Consider the following 16,806-nt stretch of genomic DNA (forward strand, 5'->3'; position numbering starts at 1 on the left):
TCTTTTTTTAAATGATAGTAATTTAAAAAGCTCATTCTACTTCTTTCACAGTCCCTTACTTCAAAGCTGATGTCTTTCCTGTGGGTGGGCGCCCTCAGCCACCAGCACCCACCCCTGCGCCTCCTGCGCCACTGCTTACAGAGGCAGAGCCGTTGTAGAAAGCATGCACATCAGCTCTGAACTAATCCGTTGTGACAGCACTGAACTTCCACAAGGTTAGCAGAGACAAAACCTAACAGCCTTCGCCCCACAGCACTGGCTGCCCCCCCTCCTGCCCTGCCTGTGCTGCCTGCACCTCTGCCAGCCTTCCACCTGGGAGCTGGGTGTCCAAGGCGCGCATGGCCATGCTTCGTAAAGGTGCCTAAAAGGTCTCTACTGAGAAAAAATGAACTTAACTCATACGTTTTTATTACTTCTCTGGTCTGATAGCAATAGCCCTGCTTTTCCCTTGCAAAGGTTCAAACGCCAGCTAGGGTTAGTTGTAATGAACTCTGGTTCCTTTGTACAGTTCTTGTCCCTGGTATTTGTCCAGCTGACTCAACAAAAAAAACAGCAGTGTTTCAGACAAGTCCCACCAGGATGTCCAACCTTCCTCAGCGGCTGCCCCTGGCCACCGACAGCAGGCAGTGCCGGCTGGCCAGGGACACGGGGCTCTGGCCGTCAGCTGCAGGGTGGCGTGGCCCCGGGGGTGGCTCCTGGCTCAGGTATGTTTGGGACTCGGCTGGGGTCGGCCGAGCAGGCTGTGCTGCCTACGGGCTCGACCATGGCTTGCTGCTCCTCCTTTTGCATTGCTTAACTGCGGCAGAGGGGAGGCTGCTGCCCACCCCTGCCCACCGCTGCTTCCCCTGCTTCTCCAGGAAATCCAGGAGCAAGCAATCTGCTCAGAGGTCATCAAAACCTAAAGGTTATTGAAAGCCATGCTGAACTGAACTACAGGTCAGACCACAACTGGAGGGAAGAACAAAAAACAGCCAAAAATTCTGAGAGTCCTGAATCTAAACGTGTTTGCTGCTACTGGGACAAAATCCTTTGCAAGAGAGGAACCCCATGTTAAACTTGATTTTAGAGCAACGCGTCAGTCCATGCTCTGGCCGGTGCAGAAGGATCCCAGTTGGGATCACTCTGCTCCAGGGTGGACCAACAGCTCAGCTCCCTGGTGGCCGGTGCATCACAGCCAGTGGGTGCATGAAGCCAATGCCTTGGGAAGGTCTGGAGAGCACCTGGATGTCTCTGGCAATGGCCGCCACCCCAGCTGCCCACCTGGGTGGGCCCGGCATGCATGCCTGGCCAGGCACAGCGTGGCTGATTTCCTGTTTGCCCACCTGCAGCCCCCGCCAACCCCCTCCGGCCCTAGCCAGCCAGGAAAGGTGCAAGGATGACGCTTGGCCAAGGCTTGCCCTGGCACCATGCCTGCCCCTGGCTCTGCTGAGGCAGCCGCTCAGGTCCCTTCCTTCAGACATTGTGTTTACTTTGCTGTTTGCTCCCAAACTGGCTTTGCTGGGTAAGTCGTTGCTCCCCACCAAAAGGCCAGCACCCTGCTGAGGGCTTTGCTCTGCCCTTGCTCTGCAATGTTTTCAGCTCCTACCCTCAGCCTGTGGCCTTCAGTTCTTCCTTCCCTCTCTGTGGCTGGGAAGTCATGCACCAACACCGTTATCTAAAGAAAGCATTATTTTCCCATCTTGCCCAAAGGTAATTTGGGCAATGCAAGGGATTCTAAACAATGAACAAGAGATTGAACAAGCTGAATTCAGACAAGTGTCTGAAGCGAGTGGTGCTTTAAGGACAAATTGTTGCAGATAGAAGAAGCTGTTCAGTGAGAACTGTTGTGTGCAGGAATGGAAAAATTAAGCAGATTTCTCTAATTGCCAAGCTTAATTGTTAACTCTGCTATGAGCACAGCACATACTGAGTGCCCTGGTGATCTGCTAGAAGAGATTTATGTAACATGCACCTAAACCACAGGTCATGTGGCTGGCTTTCCGGTCTCGTACTTTTTGATTGCAGAGGGGCGAATGTATTTTAGTTTTCTCAGCCATGCTGCAGCATTTAGCAATGCCCTTTTAGACGCCCTTCAGCCGACATGGCTCTGAGACGGCTCATTCAGCAGAACCACACCAACTTTGTAGGCTTCGGTGCCGGCACTGACTGCGCCGTCGGGGGGGACCAGGCTCAGCCAATGGACAACAGGAGGATCCAGCACCTGGCCAACACGGTGGGGACACTGCCCCGCGGGCGCAAGCAGGTATGGGGTTGCTCCCGTGCCCCGAGAGGCTGATGGCTCCTTTCTGCCCGGAGAGCCGCTTGCTGCCTGCGTCTGCAGGGGCCAGCAGAAAGGGATGAGTTTCCCCAAGTGACCGCACAAGTTCTCTGCGGCTCCTCATTTCAGGGCGCTAGAAGGATTACCGCTGGGCGCCTTTAGCCTGGCCAGCTCTGGGATTGCAAAGAAATCTTTGCAGCAGCGCAGCGTGGGAAGCTCCCGAGAGAAGCGAGCAAAGAGGCGTTCTACCTGCCGGGGCTTGGGCGCTTGAAGTGCTTTTGCAGCCGAGACCCTGCCCTGGCTGCATTTCTTCCCCATTTACAGCAGCGCTGGAGCCAAAAGAGGCTCTTGCTGTCTGGGAGTTCCTTTAAACTCGCTTTTACTTCAGTGTAGCAGCCTGGCTGGGCTGCCCTTTGTTCTGCGATGCTGACAGAAAGCACCTACCATGAGTTATTTCCGTCCGGATTTTGGAGTATTTTGCTAGAGCTGTTGGGGCTCGTTGGGCAGCCTCTTTCACCTGGGCTTACCCCCCAGAAGAACACATTTCTGCTGTTGGCAGCTGGATTCCCACAAAACTGTCTCTTGCTGTTGCTGTAAACTTCCAGCTGAGTGATTCTATCTTTGGTCTATTTGTCTAGCAAGCAGAAGCCTAAACAGAATATGTTTGAGGCACATGATAATCTGAAAGTATTATCAGAAAACTGGTACATAATATCTGTGCAGTTAAGGCTTTGCTTTGTTCAGCAACAGAAACATGCTTAATCCTTTTCTTTATGGAAGTGGGGAGATAAAGGAAAACCAGAGCCAGACTAATCTTGGGAACGCTGCTGCTGGGGGGCATCCAGCTCCACATCTGTGCTGGAGCAGCCCTTCGTGTGGTGGTGGCTGCTTGTGCGGGAAACGGCAGTGACATGGCTGTTAAAGATGAATTCCAACATGGGCATGAAGCCTGAGGACCGCTCTGCACAGACCGTGCCCAGTGCTGGCATGCTGCAGGGGCCCATCAGCCCTGGTGTATGCCGGCCATCAGCCCCTTCACCTGGTGCTCAGTTTGTTATGATCCATGTGGTCTCTCCCTCCTCTGGTTTTCTCTCAACAAGTAATGCCATGTTTATAAAGTAGGGTGTTTCCATAGGTGGTCATGCTATGGCATCACTTTATACTGCTGATGCATGAGACATTTACTATACTGACTGCAAACATTCAGTGATAATGTAATTCGCTGTTGGGGGTTCATTTTTATGGGAAGAATCAATACTTAACACTGATCCTGGGTTTTTCCAGAGATCTCTTCAGGCACAGGTCTGCCTTGCTTGAAGCAGGGGTCCTGGATGCTTGTTGCCATGATCCAGGCATGCACCAGCCCAGAAATGCTATGCAGCTGCCACGGGAAACTGCAGAGATAACTGTCTGCATTTCCCTGCATTTATCTGTGCTTTCTGCATTTTCTGATAGGTGTTGAGTTTATAAATGCCTACAGATTTTTAGGGCAAAGGTACAAAAGAAAGATGAGGTTCTTAGCATAATGCAGATGTGATTTGGGTGCTGTATATAGATAATAGTTACAGTGTTAGTGGGAATTATGGCAACCCCTGGCCTTCAAAGTCTTGGAGCTTCACCCATTTTAGCATTTTGAAGGGTCCCCACTGCTAGAGAGATGCCCCGGCGCTGTGTGCGGGCAGCACAAGGGCACAAGTGCCTGTGCACCACCGAGGAGAAGCCCAGCCACAGCCCATGGTGTGGGGTGGCTGCGCACTGAGCCACAGCCCCGGCTGCTGGCCCTGTACTCCTCATAGTGCACCACGACAAGGCAAGGCAATCTGCAAACGAGGAATATTCCTGCTCTTATTTGAAAACACAGGGCTGCCATCTAGGCTTTTTTGTTGTTGGTTTGGGGTTTTTTATTATTATTATGCAAAATAAGACAAGAGGACTGTGGACATTGCAAGGACCAGTGAGAGGTCCATCGCCAACGCCCTGTTAGAGGCATGGTTTTCTTGAGCAATTGTGCCTCTTGTCTTTCCCATTTCTACTGTTCTCAGACATGACACCTCCACCACTTTGGGGAAGGGTTCCCTGCTCCAAGCGCTTTTTGCTGTCAAAACTTTTCCTTGGGATTCACCCTGAATTTTTCCACTTGTTCTCATGCTTTTTCACAGCAGCCTTTATCAACCTGTGACACCTTCCTGCCGCAGGGTCTTCCTACAGGGTTTGCTACAGGGGTCTCCTGGCCAAGTTCCTTTGGTTCCAGACCTCTCTCCCCTCTGAAGTAGGTGTTTGTGAGTTTATGAGAACTAATTGTGAAGATGTCAAATTATCACCGCTGTGGAAAAAAAAAAGCCTCGTGTTTTTTTATTTAATATTGGCTAGTGGTAGCTCAGCTCTCAGTTTTAACTTATTGCAAGGGAGGATGGATATCTAGTAAGTGGCCAATTTTTTCTAATAAAGTTGGAATGGGTACTGCATTAACATCTCCCAATGAGGATGCCCAGGTGTTTTCTGGAGGTGAACTGAAACAATATTATGACGTGCTAAGAGTACCCATATTTCTTTTTTTTTTTTAAATACTCAATTTTATATTTAAAGGGTTTGGAAAAATGAAAAGCTGACCTATAGCCAGATTTTTAGACTCTCTGCCTGTGCCTGGCTGAGCTCCCATCAGCATCTAACAAGTGGCTTTGAACATAGCAGTCTTGCATCCTGGACCTGACTGCTCTTCCTTCTGATCCAAAAGTTTAAGTTGTCACTTGACTGAGGGAGAGGCTGTGTTGATGTAAGCTGGTGGTGGGATGCCACTAACTGGCTTTAGTTTTTCTCTAAACTGCTCATTTCAGTCGTGTGCCTCAAACCTGCTGAACCTTTTCCTCTCCCATTTCCATTTACAGCTTGCCTTAGCCAGATCCAGCTCCTTGGGTGACTCCTCTAGGCCGCAAAGGTATGAAGATATTCTTCTACAATTACTGTTATTTACTTATTCTGCGCAAAACATGAGTCCTGAGAATCTCCCCATTTAGCAGCCCCAGTGGGATAAGGGTGCAAGGCAGGGAGTGGTACCAAACACTCGGGACGTGCCGGTGAAATTGTGGCATTTAGTTTGAGCAAGGAAAGCGCAAATGCCACCGCTGCAACGCCGGAGGGAAGGCGTGCTGGCACCCTGCTAGAACCGGCAGGGGCAGCGATGGGGACACTATTCGGGTTAGAAACACAGGGTGCACGAAGTGTGGCGCCCTGGCCTTCATACGGGGTTCTGTGTATTCTTCTTACAGGCACGTCATTGCCATATTAAAAGAAGATAAAGAGACATTTGGGTTTGAAATCCAGGTAAGACTTAAATGGCAGGCTGATTCACTTCAAAATAAAATATGGTGCAAACTCTTAAGTGTCACATCTTCAAAATTAGGTTAAGGCAGCATAGAGCAGAGAAAGGTATCTGTCAGTCCCTCGTGAGATTTGAAGTGCTTACAGTAATGATATGGAACTAGGATGCATTTCCAAGGATTTTTTCATAGTGAAGGTCACAGATGAGGATTTCTGGCCTTCTCACAAGTCAGTGTTGAATGTAGGAGAAAACTCATCCAAATCCAAATCCAAGTCAATGGCAATGCCTTCTTACCTTCGTAAGTGAATATTTCTGGGAGAATCGTATATAAGAATATATTCATATAAAAAGATATAAAAAAACCCTCCCTCCAAAAAATACCTTATACTAACTTTTTACTGCCTCCTTTAACATACACAAAGGCGTATGTACATATACGTATATGTACATATAGATGTACAGTATTGGAATATTTTTTAATAAATGACTTAATAAAGTCATGCTAGGCATGACTTTCTGGGGGCTAAATCACACAGGAAGAAATTCTGTTAGATGTAGAAGTCAGTAAATCATCAGATAGGAAAGCCAGAATCTTATCAGGGGTACTGCTGATGGGAGACCTCTGTTCTGTTGGTTTTTGTGAGAAAAGTAACTCTTAGGTCAGTAGGTCTGCTAAAATCCTGGTTATAAATAAAAAGTAACACCAGGAAAAAAAGGATGTAGTTTTGGGAGCAGCAGGCTGTGTCAGTGCCGCAGAGCTCTGCCCTCTGGCAGGACCTACAGGCAGGAGCCTGCTCCATGAGCCAGTGCCCGTGGGACCCTCCCACGTCACCCCTCCATTGCGATCACTGTGGCGGCAGGGCATCTTCAAAGTGCTTGCCTGTATCTGTGCACAAAGGGAAATTAGTATTTTCAGTGAAATCAGTGTATTAGGAAAAGCTTAACTTTTTTCAGTTTGGTTCTGTGACTAATGAGCGAGTAAGTGTTCAGCGTGCCAACAGCGGAGAGCTTTCAGAAAGGAGGATAATTGAGTCAATTATTGGGCTTTTGTATAAATTGTCAGGGCAGATTTTCATTATATGTGACATTCTGATTAAAAATAATTGCTCTTGGCACATTTACTACCTGAATGTACATTCAGCATCAGCACTTCACTAGAAAGTCCAGGCTGTGGGAAGGCAACATCTGTCTAATACTAAGGATAAGCCATTATTTAAAAGCTGTAATTTCATTACTACAAGCTAAATTTAGGCAAACCAGAATAAGATGATGTGAAACTTTAGGTCTACCATCTGCAGGGAGCTCACGAGGACGGCAGTGATGGCCAAATGCCAGGGCTTCTTGTGTGTTCCCGCTTCTTCTCCTACTTCCCACTTGCGGAGCAGAGCCTGGGGGTGAGACAGATGCCCGGTGGCTACTGAAGTGCCTGGGTGTTTGCAGAGCAGACGTGCTGGTAGCATGTCTCTCCCCTCACTGCAGCTGCCTAAAACCTAAGTGTCCCTTCCAAAACTATGGCCCAGCTGTCTTCTGCAGTCCATGAGGAGAGATGGGATGTGAGGGGGAAGTCCATCCCCCAAGTTGGAGTGCCTCTCTTATGGCCATCAGTCACACCCTGGAGATGTCTACCTCTCCCAGTGGCTCTGGTGGGGAAGTCGAGACACCTCTGTCCAGGTGGCTCCGGTTATGTGTGATGGATCACACCTGCTTGTCCAGCTCCTATCACTCAAGCTGGCCCAATCTTTTAGGTTGCTAGGTGAGATCTACCACTCGGAAACAGGTAAAAAATCCCACAAAAACCAGACAAGTATGACCTGCAGTGGCATGTCCTCCAAGACCCTGCTTCCGTTGCTGCTCTTAGTTTAGCCAAAAGTTTCAGTGTTGGTCTAAGGACTGAAATAATTGCCTTGGTGTGATTTGGCTAGATAAGCTCTGAACTCACTTGGTCTTCACCCCTATTTGTTCCACACTGACTGAGAAATTTGGGAATCTAACACGACTTCTTATATCTGGATTAGATGTGGCTGTCATACGTTTCCAGGAAGTTCAGCTTCAGTCTTAAATTTCAGTAGGAAGATGTGGCTAAATGCTGGTATTTGCATGTAACCAAGAAGATGTTTCCTGTCACTGCAAGATCTGCTCAGGTCGCATCGCCTGCTTTTGCATTTTTCTAAATACATTTCAGCACTGATAAGCACACGATGGATTTATACTTAAAATTACTTAAAGTATGTTTAAATGTATAAGTCAAGAATAAAAAGTGCTCTTGAGGGGATGTGGGGACATGTGTGGATAATGAGTTTAAGAGGCCAAAAAAGCAAAAGCAGGTTCAGCTCTCCTTGCTTTTCAGTCATCATTGCGAAACCATCTACCCGGCAGCACCAGCTGACTCCACTCAGCGTACACAACTAGGAGGCAATCACTTGAAAAGCCCGAGTCACACCACGCTGCACTGGGGCTGGGAACATGAAATATCCTTCCAGAAAGCAATCCACATCCATGCTAATGGATATGCTTGACTGAAGTTACTGAGGTTTTGATCATGAATAACCAACTTGCTTTAAAACTAGTTTTTTTCAAAAACAACATAGAGGCATCTGCCAGGTGTCTGCTGTTCTCTGTTGTAAGAATGCAATTTCTAATTGTTAGGTTACAACGTTTTGGTGTTCTCACCTGCATGATAATGTACCCTGCTCATTGCAGTCCTCTCATTTTAAAAATGTATAAAAAGACTACTAATTTTTAAATTGTTTTCGTGGCTTTCATATTGGTGACACTGTCACTTTGGTGTTAACAGACTGTTAGATTTCCACACCAAAACGATTACTCCCTGGAAGTATGCACTTGCGTCTGCAAAATTCAAGAAGAAAGTCCTGCCCATCTTTCTGGCCTTCAAACCGGTAACTTTTAATGTTTTTTTCCTGCTGCTAAGGATGGCCTTATCTTGCTTTTCTCCCAATTACTTTTATTGTAGAGCATGTGGAAGGCGTGCATGTGCTGCAGATGTTAACTTTGGACTCTGTAAATCTCTAACAGGCGATATCCTTGCTAGTATCAATGGCGTGCACACTGATGGTTTTAGTCACAAGCAAATAGTAGACTTGATAAAGTCTTCGGGGAACTATTTAAGGTAGGTATGCCTCCTTCAAATGTTTTTTAGCTTAATAGTCTCTCCTGCTGGAAGCCAAGAAAGCTTCTCATGCTACCTTGCAGTCCTGTGCTCAAAGACAGAAATGCTGGTGGGTTTGGTTGTGCAGAGCTCTGGCTGTCGGTGAGGGCTTGGGAGGGGGAGAGGAGCTCTGGGAAGGTGCCCTAGTGTTGCCCCCATGGTCCTTTTTCTCCTGGCCCTGCTTGCTTGCCTTGCACCAGCACCACTGCTGCTGACAGCAGTGGCAGGGAGGGTTCAGCCGGGCAGCGTGCTCCGAGGACCCCGCGGCATGGTGTGGCGTGGGGTCTGGCAGCCCTTCGGTGCCAACATCACCTGTTCTTCCCAGGTTAGAGACTATCAACGGGGCCATGTTTCTGCGGAAAATCGAGCTCGAGACCAAGCTGCGGTTACTGAAGGTAAAATAATTAATCAGTTAATCCACTGTCAAACACAGAGGGCTGTGGTGGATTCATTGCTAACAAGGGTCGGTGGGTGTCTGTGGGGCTGGGTGTCCTGGCAGGGAGCAGACACCCGTGTGTCCCCTGCTGCCAGCACCCCCAGCCACAGTCCCTGTATATATTTTCTGTATAACGTTTTGGGGGTAATATTGTCCCCCGCAATAGTTTCTGTAACTCTAAATATTTCCGTTTCTGTCTGTCTCAGCTGTGCTGGGTGGGTAGGCGATCCTCCCTGTACAAACAGAACAGTGTATCTTCGTGTGCTCTGTGTTCAGCAAGAAGGGAAGGCAGGCTTTCACAAGCAGAGCTCAGGCTCGTTAGGGGCGGCTCGCTGATGGCACCTCCGACTTGTGGAAGTTCCATTCCCCCAGCTGGGTCCGAGGCAGCTAGGCAGGCAGCAGGTTTTCAGGTGCCAGCATGCCTCGCCGCTCGCCCCAGGGCAGCTGCAGTGCTGCAAGTGCCACAAGGGCCAGGGCTTTCCAAAGCCAGGGACTCGGCTGACCTGAATGGGGTATTTTTCCTTGTGGCAACTCCATACCAAAACCCTCTGCACAGGAGTATGGCACTTGAAAAATTAATCTGGCTAGAGTAAACCTCGTGCCAAATGGGTTAGGCTTGGCAGAGCTGAGCAGCAGGGACAGGGCTTGCTATATGTGCCATCGCCTATAAAATGGAAGTCCTGCCACGGGAGCTACTTCATGTTTAGTATTTAGTGTGTTCAAAACAATGTTCATTTAATTTGGTTTGTGCTGCACTTGTGAGAGTACAGTACGGGGTGTTGTAATCTGCTGCATGACACTGATGCTGTAGATGATATAACTAGTAGCTGTGGGGGCTGGAGGGTGAAGTGGGGGAGGGGTCTAAGGGCAGGGAGGGTGGGCAAGGTCTGTAAAAGGCTGTATGGGCACTTTTTTTGTCGCCATTACTTCAGTCTAGAAGGTGGGCAGGGGTGAAGAGAGCAGGGTGAAACCTTCATGAGCTGGGTTTCCCGTCCAAGGCTCATTAAACTGATGAGGGTTATGTAGGATGCTTTTGGAAATAGCTGGGATGATTTTAGGCATTGACACCCCACAGCCAGCTGTTATTTTCTGTCCAAAGGAGGTAAAACTGACCAACAGGTGGTGAGAGCTCTTGGCTGGTGGGAACAGCTGGGAGAGCTGAGCCCAGCAGCAGCACTGGTGTCCCTATGGGGCTGGGACAGATCCCTGCCCGCCTGGTGGGGTGGGAGGTGTTGGGAGATCAGTGCGTGTGCAGGGACCATGGTGACCTCCTGTAAAGTTGTGTGTGACAGTGTCCCTGGTGCCCAAGGCTGGCAGGAGCCAGGGAGGTGGTTGGGGATGCCGAGACTGCCCAGCCAGCCAGCTAGTCCATGATGAGCAACAAGCTAGAGCAGGAGTTCATTGCTGTGTTAATGAGAATGCGCCATCAGGATGCTTCCATCCCGGCCAAGTGCTCCATGGCAAAGCCGTTGGGTCTGGTCCCTTAGAAATCTAGATGAAATAACAGGTAAACTTTTCAGAAATGGGCCATCCCCTACTCCCCTGCCCCTTACCAGGGAAATGATAAAGCCAGAAATCTCAAAATCTGCTGTGAAAGGTTCTGTTTCAAGAGGGGAGTTTGCAGATAAGAGCTGTTCCCCAGAAGTGCCAAACCTTAGCAGTGAGCATCATTACAGAGTAAAATATGGGTGTGTGCCTGGCCCTGCACTCTCATGCCATCGTGGCTGCAGTGGAAAGAACCTAATTCCGTTTCTAATTGCCTCTGATGTGTTACTGAAGGGCGTGCTCAGTTGCTGCAACCCACCGTAACCACAGCGAGAGGGTGACGTGCCTGCCAGCGCTGAGTGTCACGGTTCAGCCGTGCAGTTGCACAAGCGTGCCCTGGCCTCCGGATGCGGCAGCAGAGGAGCAGCCCCGCAGGCGCTGCAGCTGGGACATGCACCCTCTGTGCCCACTGCTGTGCTGGGCATCCAGCCGCCAGCAGACACCCACTTCGCACCCATTGTTCTGACAGTCCTGCAACTATTACGATTTAATTAGGGGGGAGAAACTGGGACTAGGAGGTGGTGGCTCATTTGGTTGGGTCCAAATAGGGAAAACCTTTGGGCAGCTCCCCAGCATCTCTTGCACACAATTTCCTAGGTTTGGCTGGGTTATAAACCATTGAAAACTACTTTATTCAGCATGGTGTAGAGACTGTAAGAGAAGATGTCTCTGGACAATTTCTCCTTAAAACCTGTCATTGCTCCCATTCTGCAGGTGAGCCTGCTTTAGCGTGGTAGGAATGGCAGCTGGGGGGACGCTGGAGCCCCCCAGTATTTCTGATTTGGCGAAGGCTGCCCTGTGCCTCTCAGACCTGATGCACCAGCACTCTGCCACATCACACCAAAACCTGCGAGGAAGTGATTCAATGAGAAGAGCAGCTGGGAAAAGGCTTGTTTCCCGGCACCCTTGCAAATCACTCCTGCACACTATGTGCCAGGAGCCCCAGGAACAGCCTCTGCGCTGCCTCCTCCTCCTGCTGCCGGGGGGCTGCCTGCCCTCTGCGGGGTGCTGGGGGCTTGCCCCGCTAGGACTGCCCGCAGAACATCCCTGTGCCTCACCACCCTGTAGCTGGGCTGCTGTCTTCACTTTGTGATTGATTTTTCCAAAATGTGGAAAAGAGGGAAAAAACATTAAATGCCATAACAGGGTTGCCCATGTGAGCTTAGTCCTGTCACTTTGGGTGTACAAATGCATGATCTGCCATTCTGTCCGGCCGCCCGCCTGCGGTGCACCGGCTGCATGCACACAGCTGGGGCAGTGCCTACTGTGACCATCCCTGGGCAGGGCTCGTCTCTTGGGTCTGGATTTCTTTTTAATCAATGAGGCAATAGTTTATTTTTACACCAAAAGCTGACCAGCAACAGAGGGAAAGAAAAATATTGCTTGGTGTTGGACGGCACGGAGCACTTAGAGGTTGTGAGGGCACACAGGGTGGTGGGTTCTCAAACACGGGGCAAGGGATGGTTACGGTGCCATGCCCACGCTGAACGGCGGCACCCAGGAAGGGGGAGCGGGATGCCCGTTCCTGGCCAGTGGGCTCCGGGGCTGTGGAGGGCTGGAGAAGGGCAGCCAGCGGGCTGCAGATGGGAGATTTCGGGCTTGCCAGATTTCAGGCTGCTTCTTTTCAAATCAGATGTGTACTCTGATGAAGCAGTCCTCAGCTGAAGCACCCAGGACATGAGTGGGCTTGTGCTTTGTGGAATAAATTCGCTAAACTCCAGGAAAATTGTCTCAGTAAAAAGAGGGATGTACAAGTGCTTTCTATAGATGACCTGTACTTTCTAGATACACTGTTTTCTTTGCAAATGTTTTCTGTTTCTGCAGAAGTGTGTGAGTGACAGAGCCCTCTTTTCTCCCCCATAGCAAATGCTGCAGCAGAAACGGGTGGAGCTGCGCGCACTGCTCTTGCAGGAACAGCGCCTGCTGCACGGTGCGTCCTCCTTTCTGGGTAGGAAACCGCAGAGCTGCCGAGCCCTGCTGCGGAAATGCTGTCTGATCAGTAAAAAGCGATTCTTTAACCTGATTTTCATTTGCCTGCTTTTTCCCCTTCTAATGAAGGCATGGGGCTGGCCCTGGGAAAGGTGTTTTATTTTTCCTCGGGAGTAATGAAGTTGGGTGCTGCTTGACTAAGGCAGACCAAAGGCTCTTTGGCATGAGTTGATGTGGGTTGCAAAGTTTGGTGGGGTTTTTTTTCATTCTTATTTTGGACTTAACAGAGGACAGTTTTGTTTAGGGTTCTTTGTTTGGTTTTGGTTTTGTTTTTACGGGTTGCCCAGGGAGCAGCTTTGATCCTGGTTGTGGGGGAAGGCAGGGGCAGAGAGAACCCCACAGGTGGGAAACAGCTTCCCACGAGGGAAAGGGGCTGCTCCCTGCGCTGAGATGCTGGGCATGCCATTTCCCTGTGCTGCTGTGGCACGGGCATCCTGCTCTCCTGCCTTGAGCAGATGCTGGTAAATAACCCTCCTCTTTGGCTTCTGCTTCCAGGGGAGGTGAATGACAATGCTCTGCTGGGCATGCTGGAGCCAGAGGAGTCCAGCTTGCTTGGTGGCTGCAGCACGCTGGGACCTCTCTTTCCGGCAAAGCCTCGCTTCTCGAGCGAGAGCAGCTCCCGCAGCCGACTGAGCTCTATGACTGTGGACAGCGAGGACAGCTTCTACCAGAGTGGTGCCTTTGAGGATTCAGCCGCAGAGAGCCTGAGCCGCCAGTCAAGTGTGGATGATGACTGCTTCTTCCCCAGGGATGGGGACGGTGCTGCTGGGAGGTCCTCTCTGCGGAGGAACCGCAGCATCAGCCTGGCCAGTAGTGGGTCCATGTCCCCACTGTGGGAGGGGAGCAGCTGCACCAGTAGTTTTGGGACGCTCCCACGGAAGAGCAGGCGATCCAGTGTCCGAAAGCATCTTTTGAAATTCATTCCAGGTCTTCACCGGGCGGTGGAAGAGGAAGAAAGTCGGGTCTGACATTGCACAGGTCATCCTTAGTCGTGCTGTCGTCCTTGATGAAAACCACAGGCTCTGCACATGGCACTGCTGTGTGGCCTGGGACCGAGGGCAGCAGCTCCCCGAGAAGCATGCAGTGGCTGAAGCGGGGTGGCACGGCATGGCAGTACTCCAGACAACAGTACTGATGGTATTTTAAAAGCTATGGGGGTTTTAATTATTTTAATTTTTGATCAGAGCACACATGGATGGACCTCTTCCTTAACATGAAAAATTACTAACTTTGAAATGTGAAGAACCTTTGCAGAACTTCCTCAGCATACATCAGTGTTAATAAGTTTTTAAATGAATGCAAAATTGATAGCTATTTATTTCCTGTTACTGAAGTCATAGTCTTCCAAAGGCCTTTAATAAAGCAAGTGCTTCTACTAAAACCAGTGATAGCATCCTGTTAGAATGGAGCCCAGGGCATACAACAGAGAGAGACCTCAGGCAATAATGTTTTGAAACGAAGGGCAGGGATTTACCCATGGTTCGTGGTGGATGAATTACGCGGGTGGGCCAGCAGCACACTTGCCAACTCCCCTGGTGTGTCCATGGCCATCAGGACCTGTGCTGGCTGTTTCACCGTGGGGCTGCCCGTGCCGGCTCCTGCTGCCTGTGCGAGGCCATTGCTCCGACATGCTGCTGCTGCTTGAGGACAGGCATGCTCGATGTGCCTGCCAGAAAAAGAAAAGATGAACTCCACAATCAGCTTCCCCGTCTCCAAAGCAGGGATTGGTTCCCTTGGTCAGCTGTGCTGAAAGTAAATGCTGGTTGCCGTCACTTTCACACCTCTTAGCAGCCGTTGTATAAACCCTGCAATAACCTGGTTTATCAGTTGGGATCTGCCCAGATGGAGATCAATCTCCATCAGTAGTCAATACCCCATGTCCTGCCAAAGCTGTCACGGGAAGGGCAGTGATGAGCCAGCCAAGGGCAGCAGGTCTCCGTGCATCTCTCGCATCCCAGCGTGGCCCCAATGACAACGTGCTTTTCTCTGCAGTGCCTGCCAGCCTTGCTAGAAACGGCATTTTCTGCATGGCGTCAGCTCAGCAGGAGTCACTGGACTGCCGGGGTCTCGCCGGGGTCTCACCACACCCCCAGAGGGTACGCTGCTTAAGTCACCTGGCCGGAATTTTGCCAATTTTGAGAAAATACTCGTCCATTGACAACGGTGTAACTGTGCAGCTCAGACTGATTTGACCTCTCTAAGGTGAGAGAAGTAAAGGCAGAGGACTGGCCTGCAGGGACAAACAGGACTGTTCTGTGCCTGGACGTGGTGGCAGGTCACACTCTGAGAACCCCCTCAGAGGGCTTGGTCCCTCTGTGGTTCCAGGGGTTGCAGGAGATGCCCTTTGGGCTGGTGTTCCCACTGCTCATGGGCAGAAAGGTCATTAGCTGTTCACGTTTCTTTGGGACCAGAGGCAGTAACATTAACTTGATAGTTTATATGCAGTAATTTAATAAATTTGGGCATAGATGTGAAGAAAAAGAGTAATTTTATTTCCCTCTCAGGCAGCACAGAAATAGGCTGTTTGTTCAGCCCAGGCAACCTAATTATGTTTCTCAGATACGATTGGAAGAATTTTAAATATAATTTAAATACCTTGCGTGACTCATTCGTCCTTTGACCAAGCAGACCATGCGGTTGTTTACCATGCAGGCACGGCTGTGGCAGGATTTCCTGTCTTTTCAGAAACCTCAGGCTAAATCAAATAGCTTGTCTCCGAGATGAACCCCAAATAAAAACAACCTGTTCCCAATGCTCTTCTAATTAATGAATGTTGCTAAGCCAGCAGAATCTGTACTGGCATCTATAATTTCTCTTAAAAGGATTAAGTAGATGGTAATACAGCAAGTCTGCAGGAGAGCGGGAGGGCAATCAGGAGAGCAGCTCACCAGGTGTTTATGCATGGGAATGATGTTCTGCCCACGCTGCTGAACTGAACACCAGCAGTTCACCCACGAGCCCCTCTGCTGTTGGCTCATCCCTGGGGACCAGAGGTGAATGTTGGTCTGATGCTGGCACGGAGGCAAAGTCAATCTGGGGCATTTCAGGTGCCAGTCTGGGCTCAGAAGCTCATTGCTAGACATCAAGGTTTTTTTGCCTATGATTTGCTGTCTCAGGATAGAGTTTTACTTTGCCAATAACACCAGCTGAAAGGAGGGAGAAAAAAGAAAAAGAAAAAGTAGAGATTATTTCTATTGGGACAAACTGTGGAGTTACAGGCAGATATATGGGTGTCCAAAAGCAACTGTGGGCACAATAACCAGAAAATCTGGTGAAGGGTGTACCCCAAAGAGCACAAACAGCTCCAGCACTCAGGAAGGGACCTTAAACTCAGTCACCTGTTGCAGTTCAGAGACTTGCTCCAGGTGCCAGACAGACAGCTGAGGGAAAAGCAGTGTCCATCACCTGCTTGCTTGCAGGGACACGTGCTGGGCAGCCAGCAGTGCTTTGCTCCTCAGGAGAGGGAGCATTCCCCTCTCTACCTGCCCAAGGTGTATTTGGACCCACCGCTGCTGCATGCATTTGTGTCAGAAGGCAAAATGTTCCTAGCCTGATTTGTCTGACCAGAGGGTTGAAGCTTTGCCCACCAGTGCTATGGACTCCTTCACTTGGGTGAAAACCAGAGCACGCCCAAAGCCAGGCCAGAGCCTTTGCCTTGGAGAGTGTGGGCTGACCGATCTGCAGAGACTGATAAAAATGTGTCAGCCTGACCAGAGCCTGCTTTCCTTTCCCCCCTACAGCTCCTGAATTAAACTCTCCTTTTGCCTTTATTGCGGCTGGTTTGTAGGGACCCCATGGCAGAGGTGTGGCTGGGTAGGGTGCCTTGGTCACAGCCTACATCCTCCGCCTTGCTTTGTAAGTGGGGAAAAAAGGGTATTTAAAACACTGTGTGAACTCTGCTCCCTGAAGCTGCATCTCTGGTGGAAATTAGTGCAGCTTTATGGTCCAAAACAGTGACTCCTTTTGGTATGGAAAATTAATTTGACATACCTTGGGTACCTATCTACGTGTTTGCTTTTAATGTGGAAAGGCTGAACGAGCCTGGACACCTAACAAGCTTAAGAAAGGCCAAATAAACCATGTTCTTCCAGTGA

General features: G+C 49.8%; 1 protein-coding gene across 2 annotated transcripts; it reads left to right on the top strand.

Moving 5' to 3' along the window:
- Positions 1-1,632: 1,632 nt before the first annotated feature.
- Positions 1,633-16,806, top strand: LOC119152827 (cytohesin 1 interacting protein). Of its 2 annotated transcripts, none has more exons than XM_037398528.1 (8): positions 1,633-2,242; positions 5,143-5,192; positions 5,524-5,578; positions 8,371-8,473; positions 8,610-8,703; positions 9,068-9,137; positions 12,587-12,671; positions 13,208-16,806. In XM_037398528.1, exons 1-8 carry the CDS (start codon positions 2,081-2,083, stop codon positions 13,678-13,680), a joined length of 1,092 nt encoding a protein of 363 aa, XP_037254425.1. In that variant the 5' UTR covers positions 1,633-2,080; the 3' UTR covers positions 13,681-16,806. The 2 variants fall into 2 exon arrangements, with proteins under 2 accessions (XP_037254425.1, XP_037254426.1); XM_037398529.1 differs by having other exon boundaries at positions 1,822-2,242; positions 12,587-12,653.

This window comes from Falco rusticolus, chromosome 8 (genome assembly GCF_015220075.1).
Source record: "Falco rusticolus isolate bFalRus1 chromosome 8, bFalRus1.pri, whole genome shotgun sequence".
Taxonomy (NCBI): domain Eukaryota; kingdom Metazoa; phylum Chordata; class Aves; order Falconiformes; family Falconidae; genus Falco; species Falco rusticolus.